Consider the following 22,455-nt stretch of genomic DNA (forward strand, 5'->3'; position numbering starts at 1 on the left):
TACACTTCCCCAAAGAAGCCTTCCCCCAGGATGCGGCCCAGAACCACATCTTCCCGTGCAACACCATACTGCATACCTGAGGACAGGAAGAAAACGATGAGCCCCAAAGAGGGGTAAATATATGACAGTGGTTCTTCCCAGAAACCTGACTGCTCACAAGAGAAAATAAGGTACTAGAAATAAATAAAAATCCAGAGCTTGCAGGGACCTTAGTGACCACTAAGGCCAGCACTTGCATTTTACAGATGAGGGCTACCCAGAAAGGCTAAGTGATTTGCCCAGAGTCACACAGCTGTTAAGTATCTGAGATGCGATCTGAACCCAGGTCTTCTGAATTCCAAATCTAGCTCTCTAACCATTATGCACACTGCCAGTTACCCGAAGACTCCAGGTTTCTTTAGTCACCTAGACACAGTACTCCTGATCAGTACCCAGGAGTCTAAGCATGGGAGGTAGAGTAGTAATATGGAAACTGCAATGAATTCTGGTCACTTTAGGGCACTTAGGATAGTCACTGAGTGATTATATGCCCTTGAACAAGTAATCTAATCTCTCTGGCCTTTAATTTCTGGCCTAGAAAATGAGGGAATTGAACTGGATGACTTGTGACAGGCTCAGAGAGAGTTCAGTCCAACCTCCTTAGCTTAGAAAAGAGGAAACTGAGGCTCAGGGAGGTTGTGTTTTACCCAAGGTCACATGGGTATCATAGTTGGTATCATAGGTGGGATTTGAACCCACGTCCTTTGACCACAAAGCCAGTGTCTTTCCATTGTTCCAGTCTATCTCGAGCCTCATCTCTTCCAGCTCTGAGTTTCTATGTATCTGGACTCCCTGTTTTCTCAAACCCAGAAAGGAGTTTTCCCCCTTGGAAGGGTTGGGACATGTCTACTTCTGTGATATCCCCTCAAGAGAACCCAGCAGAGTGTCAGGTTCAATAAATGTTGAATGAATGAATACTAACACTAATATCATTCAAATTAATAGTGACTTAGGTATACCCCTGTCTATGCATAGAGCTGTTGGTGCCAAATATGGGAAAGAAGGAAGGAGAGTTCTCTTCATGACATTCCAACAACCTTATCTATTTACCCAAGGTCTGGACACCGACTGTGGTTTTCATCACTCATTCAGAAAATATTTATTAAGAACCTACTATGCACTGAGGATTTCTTTGAGGGGGCAGGGGAAAACTTGCAATTTTGCCCAGGACCTACCTCCAGACCTCCGAAGGGTGTCATCGGGAATTTCTGCATAAATGTCTGACTCTAAAATGACAAAGAGAGGTTCCATCCCATTGTCAATACATCCCCAAACAACTTGAACTCAGGATTTAAGTGGGTGGCTCCATTCCCCATTGCTCTAGGATGATGGAGCTGGCACGAGCCACATCTCCATATTTTTGGAGGATCAGGCGCCCTACTGCATGATAATTCTCTCCATTATCTGACAACTGAGGGGGCAGGAGGTTTTGAGAGGAGAATGGTGCTGGTGGGTGTGGGAAGAAAAATAGGGACAATGTTGCTCCCTGGGCCTTTTGCCCACCTGGGGCTGAATCTTTCCAGCATTCCCTGTCTGTTATCACCAGAACTGGTCCCTAGAGTGAGACCAGAAGGTGAAAGGACCTCCACTGCCTTCTCCCTCTTTGTTAGCCTTAGGTAGGCACTGAAAACCCAGTGAGAGAATGAAGACAACTTTTGGATTAAGGTCTTTAACTGGAATCATGGTTGCTGGGGGCAGAGCCAGCAATGTGTTGAAGCTGCCTTTCTTTCTATTTGAGGGAGTCTTGGAAGGGTTTTGAAAGAGGAGAAGCAGGGAGGAGAGAGGCAGACTGATTGATATATAGGGCTTACCAATGCTGCAGCTTTCTGAGAAGTGGGATCTCCTCTCCCCAAAGTGTCTGCAGAAAATGAAGCATCAAGAAAGCCAAAATTAGAAGTTATTCTGGGCTTAGACCTTTGGATCAAACCCCGTCCAATGCATCCCAACCCCCTCCTCTGTAGTCTAGTTTCCTCTCCAGATGGTCTAACCCATAAGTTGAAGGTGGTTTCCCTATTTCACTCCATGATAGGTCTACCCCCTTTAATACTAAGAGACAGCTATTTCTAATATGGAAAGTGGCCACTACTTCCCCACTCCTTCCATTCCCAGCAATGATCTCAGTTATCAATGCCATGTATGGTGATATAGGATTAGATGAACTACCCTGCTAAAATGACCCAGTCTACAATTAAGGCATAGGAACGTCCCGGGAAGGAATTGATGAAGTTTCTATTTGTCCTTCCTTCTTTCACACAGGACCCACCCCAGGTCCCACTCCCAGCTGTCCCACCCTACTCACAGGGTAGGGATCTGAGGCAGACTGTTACGCTTCTCACCATCTGAAAGAGATAAAAGGAAGTAAGATTGGGGAGAGAGAAGGAGTCTGGGTTCTGGATGGTCACCTGTCATCCCCACCCTCATATCCTGACTCTCATGGAGTTCCTGATCTTGGAGGAAAGATTGGAGAAGGTAGGCTAATCATTTTTGGAATAATAGAATTAGAGTTGGGAGGAATCTCAGCGGCCATTTAGTTCGCTAATGGTTAAGGAACCAAGACTGAGAGGCCAAGTGAGTTTTCCAAGGTCAAACAGATATTAAGTTAAAGAGCTGGGATTCAAACCCAGGTCCTCTGACTCCAAATTCCAGCCCTCTTTCCCCTCTTCTTAATTCAGATCTTGCATTCAATGCAATTTAGTAAGCATCATGCCAGATAGATAAAACAAGCTCTGCCCCAAAGAAGCTTACATTCTATTGGGGGAAAGAACACATATGTCTGAAATGTTAACAGAATAAATACAAAGTAATTTGGGGAGGTTTGGGATTAGCAACCTGGGGTTTCAGAAAAACTCCCTGGAAGAAATGGCACCTGAGCAGACCCTTGAAGGGAGTAGTGGAAGTGAGGAGGCATTCCAGGCATGGGGGATAGAGAGGAAGGAGCCAAGATGATAAAGAGTTTGGACTATGGCCAATGAGCTCCCATCCAGCTCAAGAGCTGTGGGCCTATGCATCAGGAGAGAAGTTGGGGCCCAACCCAAGGACAGCCCTACTTCCCCAAGGCTTCTCTTCTCAGTGTCCCATTAGCTTCCTACAGGCCTGGCTTTGGGGATTCCCCAGCTCCACTCCCATCTCCCCACTACCTTTTAAAAGATGCTCACCTTTCTTGGAGCAAATGATGAGAGAACCCTTATGTTCACCCTGTATCCGGCAATAGCCATCAATCAGATCAGCCATATTCTCAGCCTCAGCTAGAGAGGAGGTTTTGATGGACAAGGACTGCAATGGAAAAACCAGTGAGGACTGAGATCCATGGGGGTCGTGGTGAAAATGTACCCAGTATAGACAAGGTAGAGTCAGTACAGCACAGTCATCAGAATCTTCCCATGTAAGAACTGGGTACAGTCCATGGTCTCTGTTTATGCTACCTAAGCTACACCTCCATTCTTCCAGCTCTTTTTCTCAGAGCTTCTTTTTCTTCATCTTTTTTTTTGTTGGAAGAATTAGGGTTAAATGACTTGCCTAGGGTCACACAGCTAATACGTATCTGAGGTCACATTTGAACCCAAGTCCTCCTGACTCCAGGGCCAGTGCTCTATCCACTTAGCTACCTAGTTGCCCCTCTCAGAGCTTCTTGAGATCTTCCTTTTGCTTCTTCAGATCAATACCTCTGACCAGCTCCCTAATATCAATGGTAGCTGGTGTTTACATAGCTATTTTAAGCTTTGCAAAGCATTTTGCAAATAGTATCACATTTGACTCTCACAATAACCATGGGAGGTAGGTTCTGTTATTATGATTCCCATTTTACAGATGGAGAAACTGAGGCAGACAGAAGTTAAGTGAATTGTCCAGACTCATGCAGCTATTAAGCATCTGATGGCAAATTTGAATACAGGTCTTCTTTTCTCCAGTTCCTGTGCTCTATTTACTTCCCTACCTAGCTGTTGTCAGCCTTAAGTCCTAATTACCTTTACCAACCCTAAAAATCGTACACTGATATCTCCCACATAAGTACCAACCTCCTGAGGCACCCCTGACCACTTCACAACCTGAAACACTATTAAAGATTTGGATGTTCTTTTACCAATTAATAATGACAACAGCTTAAGTTTAATTCAAATTGCTAGATGGAACCATGGATTGAGTGCCAGGTTTATAGTTAAAAAGACCTGAGTTCAAATCCTGGCTCAAACACTTATTAACTAAGTGACCCTTGGCAAATCGCTCACCTCTCCAAGCATCAGTTTTCTCATCTATAAATTGGGGATGATGATAATAGCACTTACCTTAAAAGGTGAAATGAGAAAAAAAAAAAGGAGACCAAATGAAAAAACAGGTTAAGTTCTTTGCAAACTTCAAAGTGCTACACAAATGTTAGCTATGGTTATTATTTAGTGTATAAAGGTTTGCAAAGGGCCTTTGCAGTTGATGCCACATGTTTTCCCCAGACCATAAACCTCAAGGGGCTCACTGGGCCATACGGCACAGTTAGAAATTCAGTGTACATGTGCAGCCCCTGGTCATGATGATGTAACATGGGAGACCCAGAACAAGAATACAATTATCATAAAAATAAGATATTGTTCTTTGGGAACATCTGGACTATTCAAGTTACGAATTAGGTGAGAGAACCCTACCTGTTTCACTCTCTGGCTAAACATGCTAAGACCCACCATTGGTGACATGATGAGTCACATAAAAACCAGCACTGAGAAGTGGGTATAACTCTTCAGACCTGATGGACTCCTCCCTTCCTCCCTGAGAGCTGCTGTTGTTACCAATCTGCACACATCCTCATGGGGAACTGGAGGATATAGGGAGATCAGCATTCATCAATGTATTATGTAGCTTTGTTAAGTATCTGTATATAGTCTTGCTGCTTTTAACTAGTTAAATCATTTTGGATTTTATTTTATTATTTTTTGCCAACTGCCTCATCATCTCAACCCCCAAACTGCAGCCTTGCATGCAGGACCAGTGAGCACACAGTCCAGAACAACTTTACATAGATGATCTCATCTGACTCTTATAACAATTTTGTGAGATATGTACTATTATTATTATCACTATTATTCTCCTATTCTATTTATACTATTTATTTATATTTATAGAATATATATTATTATATATTTATAAATATACTTATTTATACTATTTATTCTATTTATACTATTATTATTCTCACTATTTATAGATGCGGAAACTGAGGCTCAGAGAAGTGAGTGATTTGTTTTCCCTCTTAAGTAGGTGATAAGCTAGTAAGTATAAGAGGACCCAACCCAGAACAGCTTCATACACATTACCCCCATCTGATTCTTACAACAACTATGTGAGTTAATTATTATTATTATTATCATCATCATCACTCCTCACTTTATAGGTGAGGAACCTGAGGCTTGAAGAGGTTAGTGACTTGCCTAGGGTCATGTAGGTAGAGACAGAATTTGGACCCAAGTTGTCCTGACTTCAAGTCCAGAACCCTATTCCGTATACCATAAGCCTCAGCTGACAGTGGGAAATTGAAGCTTAACATGAAATCATGTTTAGAGCAGTGGACTTAAAATCAGGAAGACTTAGGTTTGAACCCAAAGAAAGAGGAAAAATTCTGTCCCCAAGGGGCTCACATTCTAACAGGAGAGACAGCAGATATACACATAGGCAGATACAGAATATAAAAAGTAGACTAGGGGTGATTTCATAGGGGGGTTTCCCCATAATGATGAAAACACAGATTCTTCATGTATCCTCATAACCAGAAGCCAGACAGCCCTTTTTTCAATTCCAGTCCCAACTAAGTAGAACTTATGAGAGTCCAACCTAATTGCTTTTGGTGGCTCTTGCAGAGCCACCAGGGCACGATGAGCAAGATCTCACCTGAGGTGCTCCTTCAATTCCCAGCTGGAGTACTGCTTGTCCATCTTCCACCGGTGTACATTTGATGGACTTTATCTGTTTGAACTCGGCCAGGCAGGTGGGCTACAGAGGAGAAGTGACTCTTTACATTCACTCAGAAAAAGGAAAATGACGTCTAGACTTTGTTGGTTACTTAGAACTCAAGGACCAGGCCCAAATGAAATATTTGATGGGGGGAAATGTGGGGAGGTTCATTGATCAGTAAAAAAGAGGGGAGAGTTTTCCTCTTGGAATGCTCTTACAGGCAATGCTTTGTCCCTGTATCCTAGCCTGGCGTTTAGAAGGTGCTCAATAAATACTAGCTGAACTAAAGTGAATTAAATCTCTTGTGGCCATCTCCTGAGGACTCTTCTATGTCCCTTATTTCTTTATACCATATCTTCCTTTATATTCTTCCATCTCATCTATCCTTCTTATGTTATATCCCTGTTCTGCCCTTCCCCTTCCACTGTGCCCTCTGGAATCCTGTTCTATTATTAACAAATTGCCCATCATATTAGACATATGCCTTCCCTTCAGAAACTGTTTTGTAAATACCTGGTGTTAAATTGTCTCTGTACATGCTGTTTCCAAATAGTGTAAGTTCCTTTATTTCTATTTTTGTATCTGAAGTGCCTAACACACTGTCTGGCAGCACTTACTAAATATTTGTTGAATTCTTTTCTATCCTCTTATGGAGAAGGGAATTATCATCACGGACAACTCTGACTGCTGCACCCTAAAGGGTGCCCCTCCTCCCCATCACATGTACCTTATTACCCCTGGCCTACCTTTGCATCTTGACTTGTCAGTTGACGGATGCCCTTGGGCCCAATGACCAGGTCTACAGTAATATTCCACCCTTGCTGGAAGGAAGGTAAAGAATAGATCATAGTACTCAATTCTTTCTAGCCACCTTAAGAACAGGCCTCCAATAAGATAAAAAAAACTTGCTTAAAATGGGTCATTCTTTGATTTTGTTTTGTCTTTGTACCTCCATGCAAGCCCAAAGCAAGTCCGTAAGGAAAGCTTGTTGAATTAGGTTGAATTCAGTCCCTCTACTGGCTTAGAATGCAAGCTCCTTAAACTTAGGGACGTTCACTTTTGTCTTTGCATCTCCCTCACCCAGCCCTCTGCATGATACACAGTAGGTGCTTGATAATGCTTGTGACTTGACTTTGTATAAGAGAATGAGGGACAGAGATTTCTTTGGCTTCCAATGTCCCTCTTGTTTTCCTTTTGCTCTGTTAGATTTCTATAGTCCTTTTTTCCCCCTCAAGCAGAGCCCCCCGCCCCCGTCCCACCTCTGTACCTACCTAACATACACACACACAACAACAATAACAACAACCAATAGAGAGAATCATAAACATGAGAAAAGACTTCTAAAGACCATCTGGTTCAGTCCCTTGGATTCAGACAGGTTGAACATTAGTAGATATACTTCGTCTGGATGCCCTGAGCCTCAAGAACACCCAAAGCTGGAGGTTGGTTTGCTTGTTTTTCTCTCTGCCAGCCTCACTGGGCCCAGTGAGAGACATGGAACCTAGCACTGGGAAGGGATGAAGAAAGTTGGAGAAGCCATTACTATGAGTTCACAGCGATAGGTCTCCTGGTCAATGTTGGCAAATCCAGCAAGCGTGTTGAAAAATTTCCTGACACATTCCTCTTCCTTCAGTGAGGCGTACTGCTGAAAGGTTTGCTGGATCATCTTTCGGAACTGTTTGGGCTGTAGAGGAAAAGCCATAAGAAATGGAGGTGGAGTCTATTGTAGCTCTGCTCCTCATGATCCCTACCCTACCCCATAGATGAGGTAATGGAAGGACTATAGCATAAATATGGCCATAGAGGATGCTATTATAGAAAAAATCCCCAAGACCCCATTGGTAGGACCTACAAATTTAAACACATGACATTACATAAAATCATAGCTGAGAAAATCTCCTCCTTTCTATGGGCCATTCTGCCCCTAAATAGCCCTAAAAGAATGAATATTAACTAGTTTCCCAAAGACTATTTTTACCCTTCCCTTTGCCTAATGACTAATTTGGAGATTTTTCTCTCTTCCTTCTTCCTCCTCACCTTCAGATTCTCCTGCATCTGCTTTGGGAAAAACAGGTCCAATCCCACCTCCTTCCTAGAAGAGAAATCAACCAATGGCAACTTATTCCAAACCCAAAGCTTTTTGTCCAATCAGAGATAAATAGGAGGGTTTATATTTGGAGGGGAAAGTCCCACTTGGTCCAGAATGATTGAATCCCCCAATTTGGTTCATCAAAATGGGATAAAAGTTAAGGATCAGAGGAATGGTAGAAGGGAAGAAAGGGAATATAGAGACGGAATGGGGACAGATGGGGAGGATTGTAGATACTTACTCCAAGAGCTCAAAGTTGGACTTCTTGTCTAGGGCATTGTGGGGCATGTCTTTAAAGAACCTCCTATGGAGAACAGGAGAGATGGTGGCTAGTAGACCAGCGTTCAGCAAGTAAATCATTTATACTTATACACAGTAACCTATGGGGATACCAAGTACCTGGGGAAACCCTGAATGGATCATTAAGGAGTTCCAAAGTCTGACTTTAAAAAAAGACCTCTCTTCCAGGGTCATTCCTAAAACTAGACCCATTACCTATAGCTCCAGGGTACAAAGCCCCCACTCTATTTTGACTAGATCCATAGACAGTGGCTCAAGGAGGCATTTGGTAGTGGAAGAAGAGACAGTTTTGTCAGTTGGTATGAATAAAGAATTGAGATTCCTATATATACAGAATTTTTCCTTCTTCCTATGACCAAGGAGGAGGTAGATATTTTTTAGATATAGCTAATGTGGGAATTTGTTTTACTTGATAATATTAATATTGGTTACAAGGGCTTTATTTTTATTTTATATTTTTCCAGGGTGGGTGGGCAGGAGGTAAATGGTAGGGAGAGAGAGAGGGGAGCAAAGAAAGAAAGAAGGGTCACAGGGGAGGTTTTTTTTAAATTCAGAGAACAGAAAGAAGGCCAGAAAGAAGCACAGACAAAAGGGATAGCTTTGAAAGGTATAGGCTGAACTTAAATACTTATAAAGAAAAGGAGGTTGTACAGAGTAGGGACTTGTTGCTTCATATACAACTCCTTTCTGATATATGTGTGTATGCAAATGTCCATTTTATTTAGTGCTTATTAAATTCAGAATAAAAATCCAAAAAAATTTAAAGATAAAAGCAAGTAGAACTCCCTCTCCTATTTCCTTTTCCTTTCAATCCCTTTAAGTTTCATATTTTGTAATATTTTTTGTTCTTTTCAAAGCTGCCTTTGATATTCATTTTAACTTGATTTCACCCACTGGGGAAGGGGGGTACTTAGAGCTGCATTATGCTAGAGATGGTCCCAGGTCATATACCCACCTAGTCATGGTCTTTCTTATATATAGCCCCAAATATATTAAGGACCCCTAGGTACTATCCAAAGTTGGATTATCCCAGTGGGCAAGGCTGTTCATTTCTGTGGGGAGAAGCCAAGGAGGCAGCAACTGATGATATTAACTTGACCTTTCCTGGTACTAAATAACAGCTCCATCTTGACCCATCTAAGTAGATGTCCCCACTCCCATCTGGCACCAGTTACCTCAGAGGTCAATCTATCCAGTAATCCCTACTTTTCTGTGGATCTCACATAGCTTCTCTTGTTATATTTACACGTATCTCTTTTATCCCTTTGAAAGAAGTCCTCTGGAAACACTTCTATGCTGCAATCAATTTTTTAAAAAAAACATTATCACTATAGAAAAGGTAAATAGTCAAACCATGGTAGGAAGTTTGACTGAGATGACTATCATCCAGGACTCTTAAAATTAGGAGGAACCTTAGGGGTCATCTAGTCCAACATCTTACCCCAAGGGGCATTTCCTCTCCCAAATCCCTAATAGGTAGTAATTCTGTCTCTTCTTGAATACTTCCACTGACAAGGTGCTCATTACCCCACAAGGCAACCCTTCTTGCTTTCAGACAGCCCTAAGTTTTATAGAGTTCTTCCTTATATTGGGCCAAAACAAGCCTCCCATTGGTCTGACTGCCTCATGGAATTAAATAGTATAAAACAAATCCCTCTTCCATATGACAGCCCTTCAAATATTTGAAGATAATACCACGTCCCCCCATACATCCCTTTCTACAGACTAAACATCTCTAGTGCCTTCAACTATTGTATTTAAATGAGGAAAAAATGGCAGGGAGTCAGGAGAGAGAATTAAATAGACAAGAGAATAACAAAGACTGAAGGGTAGCTAGGTGACCCAGTGGATACAGTACTGGACCTGAAGTCAGGAAGACCTGCATTCAAATCTGACCTCAGATACTTCCTAACTGTGAGACTCTGGGCAAGTCACTTAACCCCTGTTTGCCTCAGTTTCCTCATCTGTAAAATGAGCTGGAGAAGGAAATGGCAAACCATGCCAGCATCTCTACAAGAAAACTCCAAATGGGGTCACAAAGAGCTGGACATACTTGAATAGCAATGGAAAAAAGGGACTGACCAAAATAGAAAGACTTTTATGAACTTGCCCTCTTCTCCCCACCCCCACTAGTCACTCAGTCTACAAGATTAGTAACTTTTTGGTCTCCTAAGGACTGCTTTTGATGTTCATTTTAACTAGATTTCACCTGGATAAAAATATCTAATGGGTGAAGGCTGGGGGGAAACAGAGCAGAGGAAGATCAAGGCTGGTGGGAAGTTAGACTTGGGCATAGACAATAGTTACACTATTCTTCAATGTTAGTAAGAGAGAAAAAAAATTATAGCAATAAAATACTCAATTATAATTTTTCTATTAAAAATATACTATCTTAAAATAGTCATGTAAATATGAATGCAATTAAGGCATAACAGTAATGAGATGAAACACTATTTGCCCTTGACTGGTACCCTTTTTCTAATTTTGATTTGTTTGTTATTAATCACTACTCAAACTGAGGTACAGACTTACTCTGGCTGGTTTCTTAAGTCAAAGGTTTTCAGAGACTGTGCCCTGGCTACTTGGCAGTCAAATCCCTGGACCATTTCCTCTAGTCAGGGTAATTACTTGGATGACCATGCTGTTGATTACCCACCCTTCCTCCACTAAACTCTTTCCTTGAAATATGCCATTTATGTATAGAATGAAAGAATGAATGAGCAATATGTACTGTATGCCTATTTTAAGTCAACCACCCTCCCCTGCTATCTGTGGGAATTTGTTTTAAAATTTTCAATGTAGGTTTATAAAAAGTATTTTACCTCTCCCCTCCCCACTCTCCTGAATCATCTAAATGCATTATGAATTTTCATGCACAGATTCTTTTAAACACAGTTTCATAATAGAATTGTAGACTCTAGAGATGGAAAAAACCCTCCTCTAGTCCAACCCTCTAATTCTATAGATGAGAAAACCCAGACACAGATAATTTTGACTTGCCTAAGGTCACGAATTTAGGAAATAGAAGATCTCAGGCTCTAAACTCTCAATCTACTTTATAAACTCTATTATGACGTGCTGACTCCCTCTCTGAGTTTTCTCATATTTGTTTACTTGAAGATGTCCTCCACTCCCTCTCCACCCATACATGTATCTAGAGAATCACTTAGAACCAATCAAAACTCAATAGAGAAAAAGTCACATATAATAATACAAGTATAAATTTATCTCTGATCTGATCTAAGTAAAACAAATCCCTACAGAAATGGGAACTGATTAGTCATTGCTGTCAAGGTCTCCAAAACAGCACATCTCTAAAGTACTTTCTAATGGGTTTATTGTTCTGTTTACTCAGCTTACTTAATGTTTATAATAGGTTTCAAAACTTGGACAAAGCCCATCTAATCATTAGAAAAGGGAGCATTCTTATCTTCTAATGGAGAAGTTTCTGGATAGCAACCACCAATTTCAAATCCCATTTTGTGGAAGGGGAGAAAAAAGAGAAAGGGACATGAAGACAATAGGAGTAACAATCATATATAAAATACACACACGCATTTCTTTTTAAGGTGGGCAATTAAGATTTAGCTGAAAATAAGCGTGGTAATTTCATAACTGATGAGCTGATTTAAATGCAATCAACATTCACTGTTTTTGTTGTTGCTGTTGAGTTGTTTCAGTCCTGTCTGACTCTTTGTGACCCCATTTGGGGTCTTCTTGACAAAGAAGCCAAAGTGGATTGCCATTTCCTTCTCTAGCTCATTTTGAAGAAACTGAGGCAAACAGAGTTAATTGACTTGTCCAGGGTCACATAGCTAGCTGAATTTGAACTCAGGTCTTCCCGATTCCAGGCCTGGTACACCATCCACTGTATCACCTAGCTGCTCTGTAGTCAATGTAGAAGATTCTTATAGAAAACCCCTTTCATCTAACCCCTAGCACCTAACACTAGTGGTTCATGTAATATAAATTAGCTTGATCTCTCCTGGAAAAGAGATTTTACATAGGACCATAGACTTAGAACTAGGAGAAGCTTTAGAGACCATCTAATTGAAGCAAGTACAAAAACATAGGTCCAGGAATGTTAAAAGATTTATCTAAGGTCACATGTATAATAAGAGGCAGAGATGGTCAGAATCTATGTATGCTGACTCCAGGAACCAGTGTCACTAGGAACCTATTAAGGTATATAATGTCATGTCTGATTCATTCTAGGACAAAAAATACCTTTATACAGTGACTTGTTGGCTTATTGTGAGCCTTCCAGGAAATGGAGATGGAGAGAACAGGAATGAGCATTTATTAAGTACTTACTATATACTAGGCACTGGGAATACAAAGACAAAAAGCAAAAGCAGTTCCTGCCCTTCAGGAGCTTATATCATAACAGAGAAGATAACATAGGGAAGTAGACACAAGGTACTCCTAGAAGGGAAGGCACTAGCAATTGGGGCAGGGGAAGTAGATCCAGAAAGTGGTACACGAGCCACATCTTGAAAGAAGACAAGGCAGAGTGAGGAGGGAGAGCTATCCAGGCAGAGGGACAGTCACTGAAAAGGCATGGAGAAAGGAGGTGGAACATTGTATGTCAGGAACAATAAGTGGGCTTGAACAGTGGTGCTAGGATGGCCAGTGTGGCTGGACAGGAAAGGCGATGGAGGTTCACTAAGAAGATTCGGGCACCCTTGAGAGTCGTAAGGGATTTTAGAAAGTGGTAGATGGGGGCGGGGGCAGGTACAGGGAGGACAGGTCCTGAATTCTGGCTTGGACTTTTGGAGTTTGAGATGCCTAAGGGACATCCGGTTCAAAATGTTCAAACAGGTGATTTGGAATGCAGAACTGGAACTTAGTAGAAAGCCTAGGGCTGGATATATAGATCTGGAAGTAATCTGCATAGAGAGGATAACAGAATCCATGGGATCTAAGGAGATCACCAAGTGAAAGAGAATAAAGAGAAAAGAGAAGAGGGCTCAGGCTAGAAACTCAAGGGTCACTCACAGTTAATGAGGGCATAAGATGGATGAAGATCAGGCAAAGGACACTGATGAAGGAGCAGCTAAGACAGGCAGGAGGAGAGACAAGAGAGGTGATCACGAAACACCAGAAAAGAAAGAGCAGAAGGTAGGGGGAGGTAGAAGGTCGAAGGAGGAGAAGGTAGTCAGCAAAGTCCAATGGTACAGAGAGCTCAAGGAGGATGAGGACTGCCCATTAAATGAGAAAATTAAGAGATCACTGGTAACTCGGGAGAGTCTATATCCTCAGATCTGTAGGAAAGGGCTTTCTACTCTGACTTGCACAACTGTACTGCTTTGTTGCTGGTGAAGTGAATGTGTTCCATGCTGAAGATAATCTGGAGAAAAGGGAACCAGGGAGAAATGATGGAAAAGGTCAATCATACCATCGTTGGAGGAGAAATGCCTCATCCTTTTGGGCACATTTTGCCACAAAGTCAGTAGTCCCTTCTGGCATACTGGATCCACTGAGGGGATCCCCCACTCTCCCTAACACTCATTAATCTCTGAGGATTTATGGGAAGTTCTAATCATCCACAGGTGTAGTGTTGAAAATACTGAAGTCAGAAGATCTAAATTTGAAATCTAGCTCTGCTACTTACTACCTGTGTGACCTTAAACACTTATTAGCCCTAATTGGGCCTGAATTTCCTTCTCTGTAAAATGAGAGGATACAAAGTATTAGATGGTCTTTAAGGTCTCCTCCTGCTGTAGCGACCCCTACTGTCCCTCCCATGGCCATTCCTGGGCATTCTACACTCCTGTTTTCTAGAACAAAAGCCAGAATTCTCTAATTACCCTCCAGTCAGTAGGAATAGAAAGAAGAATTCCCAGAATCTCTCAAAGATCTGGAATAACCAGTGAGCTTTCCGCTGCTATCCCCCACCCCTTGAGTCTCTCTCTATGAAGCAGGCTGGGGTGACCTTGAATAGGATATGTAATAACTTAGAGATATAGCTAAGTGACAATGTTCTTCTGTCTCTATCACCACACAGTGCTAAGGATAATGTCTAGACACAAGCGGCTATAAAGACAAAGGGGATTACTGAGAGGAGAGGCATTCAGACAGTGAAAGAACAGATAAGGACAGAAGATCAGAGATGAAAGAAACACTGGAATTCATCTAGTCCAGCCCCTTCCATTGTGGAGGTGAGGAGGCTGAGACATAGAAAAGTGAAGTTTGGGCAGGTGCCCAAGGTCACTGAAGGACTTAATGACGGAGCCAGCAAGGATAATGAAACTAGACCTAGACCTTCTACACCCACACACATACACTAAACCCGCCCCCACCAGGGCTGTCTATTCCACCAAAGTAGAATGCCTTGCTCAGTATAGTTTGTAAATGAGGCTAGAAAGATGGGTAGATAAAACAGGCTGATTTAAAGTAGCAAGATAGGTTAGGGCTAAGTGCTAAAGAGACAGGAAGTCACATACCTGAGTTCCAGACAGCCCAGCTGGAGTGCCATGCCTTCACTGACCTTGCTGGCATAGCGTTGCATATAGTCATTCCGTAGCTGTGGAGCAAAAAGGACATCAATTAATCAAAGAGCTTTTGTTACGTGTCTGCTATGTGCTAGGCACTGAACTAGGGTACTAAGACAAAAACAAATAGTCCCTTTCCTCAAGGACTTTTTCTATCAAAGGAGACAACATGCATATACATAAGTAAATTATATATTCATATATATTAATGATAAGGGAAATGCACTAGCAGCTAGGAAGATCAAGAAAGGCCTCTTGCAGGATGGGACCCTTCAATTAAGCTTTGAAGGAAACAAGGGATTCTAAGAGGTAGAGATAAGAAAAGGATGCATTCCAGACATGGGGGACAGCCAGTGGAAACATGGAGAAAGAGAAATGATCCAGACCTCTAAGCTCTTTCTCCTTCATGTCCACCCTCATCTAGAGCATAAGATTTAATTTCAGTTTTGTTATTGACTTGTGATATGCCCTGGGGCAAGGACTTTCTTTCCCAGGACCTGTTTTCTCTTCTTCAAGAGTCTGATCTTCCAGGCAAGAAAGTTCCCCAGGAAAGCAGAAGAGGTAGCGGGAGCCTCAAATATAGGGTTAAACTAGGGAAACAGAAAAATGACAGCACAGAGGCTGCTTGGGGAGCCAGCTCTGACAGGATTCCAACCTAGGGACAGAGTGGGGAAACCGGACAATAAGGCCAGGGAATGAGTACCACTGCAGAATTGCCTGGATTGGCTCCCTGCAAATGCTGGCCTTTATTGTGTCTCCCCACCCACGTTCCCAAAGGAAGGACAAATGAGATTCAGGGTCTCAGAAGCCTTACCTGTTGGTAAAAATAAAGCAGCGTGGTTCTATCTTCTTTCAGGGCCTCCATGAAGTCCTCTGGTAAGTAGCGGATCTGCAGGTCATACCTGAGGCAGGAAATTCAGAACCTCTGGTCTGGGGTGGGGCAGCTGGTGCCTGAAGGGGGTAAAGGGGCCAGCAGAGGAGGGGCAGAGGCAGACAAGGAGCCTGGCATACAGGGGTCCTCCTTGGACTGTGCTGGGCTTTCTCTGAACTCTTAACTACAGTCTGTTCCCTCCCAGGGAGACAACATGAGATGTTGAAAAGAGTGATGGATTTGGAATCCAAGGAGCTGAGCTCAAAGCCCCTCTCTTCCACTTGTTACCAGTATGACTTTGGGCAAGTCATTCACCTCTCTGGACCTCAGTTTTCTCACCTACAAAACTGGACTAGATGGCCTCTGAGGAACCTTCTAGGTCTAGATTTATCATCCGGTGATCACTGGGGTGGGGCAGTAGGTACAGAATCACATATTCAGGGTTCCTAGGTTCTGCTTTAACATCTGCCCCATCACATGGTGACTGCCTCTCTGACCACTAGTAAGAGTAATAATAACAATAATAACCAACATAAAGTACTTAACATTTTTCAAATCACTTTTCATACTTGACCTCTTTTGAACCTGTAATGTTAATGGAATATGAAGATTTTCCCTGTCCTTTAACAGGACTATGCGACCACATGTGTTCAGTCACGGATGTCTTACTGCTTTGAGTTCTGGCCCTGCTGTGATGCATCCTGAGTCACATAGAGCCCACTGGGTGAGGAGCTTGCTTAGGGGAGGCTTTCACAACTTTGGTACTAAGCTAATTACGCACTGAGTCAGGAGGGTTCTGATGCCTTCTGTCTCTGAGCCTATTAGCCAAAAGTATATGTATATTCAGAGGTGAGATTTTGCTTTGGTGGTTCACTTATGAGAAAGACCTTTTGATTCCCTGGATGGGAGCCTGAGTAACCATTTATTATTAGCCTCCCCACCCCAGACTACTTAGAGATTTGTGCACTCCCAGTCCGGTGGTGTATGTAGGTGGTTGTATTACTTTGTTCAGTCAGTAGGAGCCCTGTCTATTGAATCTATGTGCTCATTTCTCTGTTTGTATTTTCTTCTTATCTGTAATTAAAGTAAAATTGCTAACCCCTTGAAAAGTTGTCTTTCCTTTAGCAAAGCAGATCAAAGATCCTATGCTAGCAGGCCATCCTGGGTGTGCTAGGGTGATTGCTAATACAGAACCTTACAATAACCCCAATGATGTAGATGATATATAATATTATCATCTCTGCTTTACAGATGAATAGATTGAGGTTTAGTGAGTTTAAGTGACTTGCTCAGGGTCATACACTTAGTGTCTCTGGCAAGATTTGAACCTAGATTTCATAGCACCCTATTCATTAAGCCATTTTGCCTCTCTGACAGCTACCTAATTATCTCTATCTTGAGCACCCTTCAAGAATTCCAATAGAGTGCTTATAGAATATCTTCCCAGCTGAGGAAGTTTCTGAATCACCAGCTTGGAGGTATTGTGCTACCGAGGGAAAAGCACTGGCTTTGGAGGCAAAAGACTTGGGTTCAAATCCTGCTTCTGGTGCCCTCCAGCTGTGTGACCTTGGGCAAGTTATTTAACCTCACTAGGCCTCAGTTTCCTCATTTATCAAATAAGGGAGATGGACTTGATGGTTCTTGAATCCCTTCCAGATCAAGATATATATTCCTAAGTCCCTGTGAGCTCTGTTAAATGAGAATGGTGGGTTCATGGTGAGCCCAAAATAAGCTTTCCAGAACTCAGTCTATGGAAACTATGGGAGGAGGTGAAGCTATGCCTCTGCTCAATTTCCCTAAAATTCTTCTCTCTCTCACTTGACTAGGATGGAACTTGGCTATGAGATGAAGAACTCTCCCCTTATTGTTAATAATTGGTGCCTTTCTAATGTTGAGGACTGGGCTGATGGTTTCTGAAAGAGCTGATCTTGGAACTGGATGGAGGGAGCCCAAAAGGTCCCTGTCTTTGAACAGGAAGAGGAACCTAGAGTTGGATTTAGGTGAAGCCTCCCAATGCAGCAGGACAGCTAAAAATATAGCAGTGCCAGGACAACAAACCAGTTGCATGGGAGCATAACTGCTTAGTTCAAGAAGTGGATGATGCCCATGTGGTTAGATCAGGGGTATCTTGGCACAGATCCTGAGCTCTGAAACTCGACAAACTCTGAAGTTAATTTTATTTTCACCTTTTTTAAGTTTGGCAGAAAATAATAGTATTTTTTTTTTTAAATTCACCTCTGTCTCTGGTTAGCTATGGAGTATCATTACTCAAGTAAGGAGAATCAAAGGTATTCAGTACCCTGGAAGCATGAACATGGATTGGTTGCCACAGTAGACAGTTGTATAAGGATTGCCCTCATAGTAGCTTTGGTAAAGTTCATTTTTTATTGTGGGTTTTTTTTTGTTTGATTTGGAACCATAACTATGATTCCATTGGTATAAGGAACTCCCAGTGAGGAAATCCCCTTTACCAATGAAAACCAGCAATTTATAGTCTTAGGGAGAGCATGGTATATTGAGAGATTAAGTAATTTACCTAGGGTCACACAGGTAACAATGATTATGATGATGATAATGATGATGATGATGGCTAGCATTTATGTAGTGCTTTAAGGTTGAGGTAGTAACCTACTGGTATTTTCCAAGTGCTTCATATCCTGTCATCCCATTTGATGGAGTATGTATGATACATGGAGTAATGAAGTATTTGATGGAGTGTGCATGATTCAGGTAGCAATGAAGTATTGTGTATCAGAGAGAGAACCCAGATCTTATCCTAGCCATGAAGAGGACAGATTAAATTTATTTGGCTAGGATTATAGATTTTGAGTTGTATTTTCAGTCTGAGGCAGCTGGGTGACATAGTGGTTAGAGTGTTAGACTTAGAATCAGAAAGTCCTGGATTCAACTTCTGCCTTAGACACTTACTGGCTAGGCGATCCTGGGAAAGATACTTAACCCCTCTGTTTCTCATGCCTAGGCTCACAGAGAAAATAAATGGCAGAGCCAGGGTTTGAAGCCAAGTCCAAAACCATTGTACTATGCTGACTCTTTCTGATTCTGAGGTTAGATCTCTGGAGAAGGAAGAACACTTCTGAACTAGGGCTTCCCAAGCTGATCCTCTTTCTGGGGTGCACCTAGTAACTCAGAGTCACAGAGAAAGCACTGGGATGAGAGAGAATTCCCTAGGCCTCCAGTCAGCCCACTCCAACACATTCTCTCTTGTTCTTTTTTTGTCATTTTCACTCATGTCCTAATCTTCACTACTCCATTTGAGGTTTTCTTGGCAGAGATACTGGAGTGGTTTGCTGTTTCTTTCTCCAGCTAATTTTACAAATGAGAAAACTGAGGCAAATCGAATTAAGTGACTTGCCCAGGGTCATACACCTACTAAGTATCTGTGACCAGATTTGAACTCATGAAGATGAGTTTTCCTAGCTCCAGGCCCAGCACTCTGTGCACTATGGCGCCATCTATCTGCCTATTTCTAACCTAGGGAGTTGCTTTGCTCTCCTACCTCCATTCAGCTTCGACGTGTAGACACTCATACTTCTCCTGCACCTCACCCACCGTCAGCTGAGGGTGCAGCCAATGGATCTCATCAGATTTCATGTGTTTCAGTCTCAGGCCATAGCACTCAGTCAGCTGGATGTTGGGCCCAATCCGCCCACTTAGCAGGATAGAGGTGATGATCTCCTGTAGAAGAGATGGGAGGGAGAATGTGAGACTGAGGGAGAGAAAGCAAGGTTCATAGATTAAGGGCTAAATACAAGGTCATCTAGTCCAGTGATCTCATTTTAAAGAGGAGGAAACTGAGGCCCTGGTGAAGTTAATTGACTTGTCCAATATCACACAGGCAGTAAGCGGCAGAACCAAGATTTTAACCCAAGCTCTATGACTCTTTGCATTGTCCACAAGAAAGGGAACAGAAAGAAGAAGAAATATGGAGATAAGAAAGGATGACATGGAGAAAGGGGAAGAAAGGGATTCATTGGTAAATTCCTACAAGGAATCTAAATTAAAATGCCAAATAGTAATTGAGTTCATATAATAAATAAGGCATTTCAGGGGCAGCTAGGTGGCACAGCAAATAGAGCACTGGCCCTGGAGTGAGGAGGACCTGAGTTCAAAAGTGGCTTCAGACACTTGACACAAAAACTAGCTGTGTGACATTGGACAAGTCACTTAACCCCAATTGCCCTCCAAAAAAAAAAAAAGATACATAAAGCATTTCCTTGAACACAGGAGAAGATTAGGAATGGAGAGGAGAATAGGGCCGGGATTAAAAGTGAAGCCTATTTGACCTGAATAGACCAAGTTCAGCTGAACTGGGCACCATCATTGTGACAGAAAAGCTAATCTGGGAGTCAGGAAACCTGGGTTCTGACATAAGCAAGTCACCAATCTCCTTGGTCCTCAGCTTCCTCAACTGTAAACTGAAGGGATTGAGCTAGATTACTTCTAGGGATATTTCTAGTTCTCACATTCAATATCCTATGTCCTTGACTAGGAGTTACTACCAGTTCATGTCTAATCGACTATGGTCCATCCATCTCCCACCTTTGGGCATTTTTATTAGCTATGCTTCATGCTTGAATTCTTTCCTTCCTCATTTCCTCCTCTCGGCTTCCTTCAAGTTCCAGCTAAAACCTCACCTTCTACAAGAGATCTTTCTTCTTGCTTAGATGTTTTCTCCGCTAGACTGCGAGCTCTTGGAGGGCGGGGACTGTCTTCTGTTTTTCTTTGTGTCCTCAGCGCTTGGCCTGGCGCAGAGTAGTTACTTAATTAATGGTTACTGACTGACTGGGCTGCACTCCTGCCTCACCGCTACCTGGAAGAATCCCTTGCTTCCTTCAAAGCATAGTTCAGGAACCAAATCTTCTACAAGATCTCTCCAGATGTCACCAGTTATTAAGTGGTCTTGCTTTCTCTTGAAATTGCCTTGTATTATTTTGTACATATTATGTATATACATGTACTTCACTGAATAATAGTACATACAGGAGTGTGCTGGAGCCAGCTCAAACCAGCTTCTGAGATGGAACTGATAAATTTTCAATGTGTGCCCTTCACACTTTGAAAATCAACAAATGCTACAGATCAGGGTTTGGTTTATTGTTTTGTTGACTATCTAGACTTAAGAAAGTGATGGAAAATAATGGTAATAATGCAAATTAAACTTAAAAGTATGTCCTGAATAGTGTACTGGCCCTGAAGTCAGGAGGACCTCAATTCAAATCCCACCTCAGACACTTGACACTTAACTAGCTGTGTGACCTTGGGCAAGTCACTTAACCCCAATTGCCTTGCTTTCCCCCCTCCAAAACAACAACAACAAAAAGGATGTCCTGCTTTTCTGGAGAGTTGGTAGTTAAACATTTACCAGCATACCCTGTAGTATCCCCTCAGTAAAAGGAAAATTCCTTGAGGACACAGAGTCTGTTTTGTTTTTGTCTTTGTACCACTCAAGCACTTAGGACAATGCCTGGTATGCAGAAGGTACAGATAGGTACTTACAGAATTGAGATTAAAAAGTACATAGCAGGTATTCAATAAGTGCTTGTTAAATATGATCTCTCCCTCTGAATACCTATAATAACAATTAACATTTATGTGATGCTTAATGGTTTACAAAGCGTATTTTATCTCATTTGGTTCTGAAGATACTATAGATAGGTGTTATTTTTATAGATGAAAACATTGAGACTGAAGGTGGATAAATGACTTGCCCAGGGTCACACAGTTTGTAGATGTCTGAGGAAGGACACTGCACCACCTTGCTGACTATAATACTTTGTTTGCATCTCACATTCTACCTTTTATCATTGGTATTTACCAATTCTATTACTTTACTTCCCCTACTGGACTGTGAGCTCCATTATGGAGACCAGCTTTATTCATCTTTGTATTCCTACAATGTACAATATAATACTCTACCCACAGTAGATACTAAACTTATTTGTTCATGAATGAATGAACAAATTAAATGAATATAGACTAGGTGTGAAAAGTACCATGCCTCAGTGGAGAAAGAGAGCATCAACTGGGAATCAGGAATCTAGGATTGTCGTGCTGACTCCATCACTGACTGGTAAGTGAGTCGCTTTCTTCATTCTGTGCCTTAATTTCCTTGTCTGTAGCCAGCTTTCCCTAATAATGACTGAGTACCTATCTGTCTATCTATCTCACTTCAGGGGTTAAAAGTACTTTATAGATGTTATTTGTCTAAGCTTCCCTCTGATTCTGCTAGGTAGGGACTATTGTTCCCATTTTATAGATACATACAGATAACACTGTGCTCATTTCGCCTAGCCCTAGAATATTACAGAGCCTCCTAGATGAGTTCCACAACCACCCTAACCATCCATCCAGGAAAAACCAAGCACATAAAAAATGTCTCTTGTTCAGATTATGACATGCAAATACACAGACAACCTAGAGAACCCATCCATATTCAGGGAGTCCAACATGCCCGGAATGATAGATAGATAGATAGATAGATAGATAGATAGATAGATAGATAGACAGACAGACACATAAAAATATAGACATATATGTGTATGTATATACAAAATATATACATATATATGTATATATTTTATATATATGTATATATGTATATACAAAATATAAACATATATTTTGCTAGACAAATTAATGTATATATAAACTAGTACATATACACACACACACACACACACACACACACACACACACACACACACACA

The 22,455-nt window shown here is 41.8% G+C and overlaps 1 protein-coding gene across 1 annotated transcript in view; it reads right to left on the bottom strand.

Annotated features, from left to right (window-relative positions):
• PTK2B (protein tyrosine kinase 2 beta) overlaps positions 1 to 22,455 on the bottom strand; it is a 172,110-nt gene that overhangs the window by 32,781 nt on the left and 116,874 nt on the right. Inside the window, exons 4-16 of the mRNA XM_069071951.1 lie at positions 19,245 to 19,423; positions 15,671 to 15,758; positions 14,809 to 14,888; positions 8,304 to 8,366; positions 8,011 to 8,065; positions 7,517 to 7,657; positions 6,720 to 6,794; positions 5,911 to 6,012; positions 3,195 to 3,312; positions 2,339 to 2,378; positions 1,851 to 1,897; positions 1,215 to 1,265; positions 1 to 76 (exon numbers count right to left, since the gene is read on the bottom strand). The exon at positions 1 to 76 is cut by the window's left edge and continues 22 nt beyond it. Of these exons, the coding sequence (XP_068928052.1) occupies positions 1 to 76; positions 1,215 to 1,265; positions 1,851 to 1,897; positions 2,339 to 2,378; positions 3,195 to 3,312; positions 5,911 to 6,012; positions 6,720 to 6,794; positions 7,517 to 7,657; positions 8,011 to 8,065; positions 8,304 to 8,366; positions 14,809 to 14,888; positions 15,671 to 15,758; positions 19,245 to 19,423 (1,115 nt within the window). The remainder of the gene's footprint in view (positions 77 to 1,214; positions 1,266 to 1,850; positions 1,898 to 2,338; positions 2,379 to 3,194; positions 3,313 to 5,910; positions 6,013 to 6,719; positions 6,795 to 7,516; positions 7,658 to 8,010; positions 8,066 to 8,303; positions 8,367 to 14,808; positions 14,889 to 15,670; positions 15,759 to 19,244; positions 19,424 to 22,455) is intronic.

The sequence above is a fragment of the Petaurus breviceps genome, unplaced genomic scaffold (genome assembly GCF_028583685.1).
Source record: "Petaurus breviceps papuanus isolate PSGF00001 unplaced genomic scaffold, PetGlider_PUasm1.0 90845, whole genome shotgun sequence".
Taxonomy (NCBI): domain Eukaryota; kingdom Metazoa; phylum Chordata; class Mammalia; order Diprotodontia; family Petauridae; genus Petaurus; species Petaurus breviceps.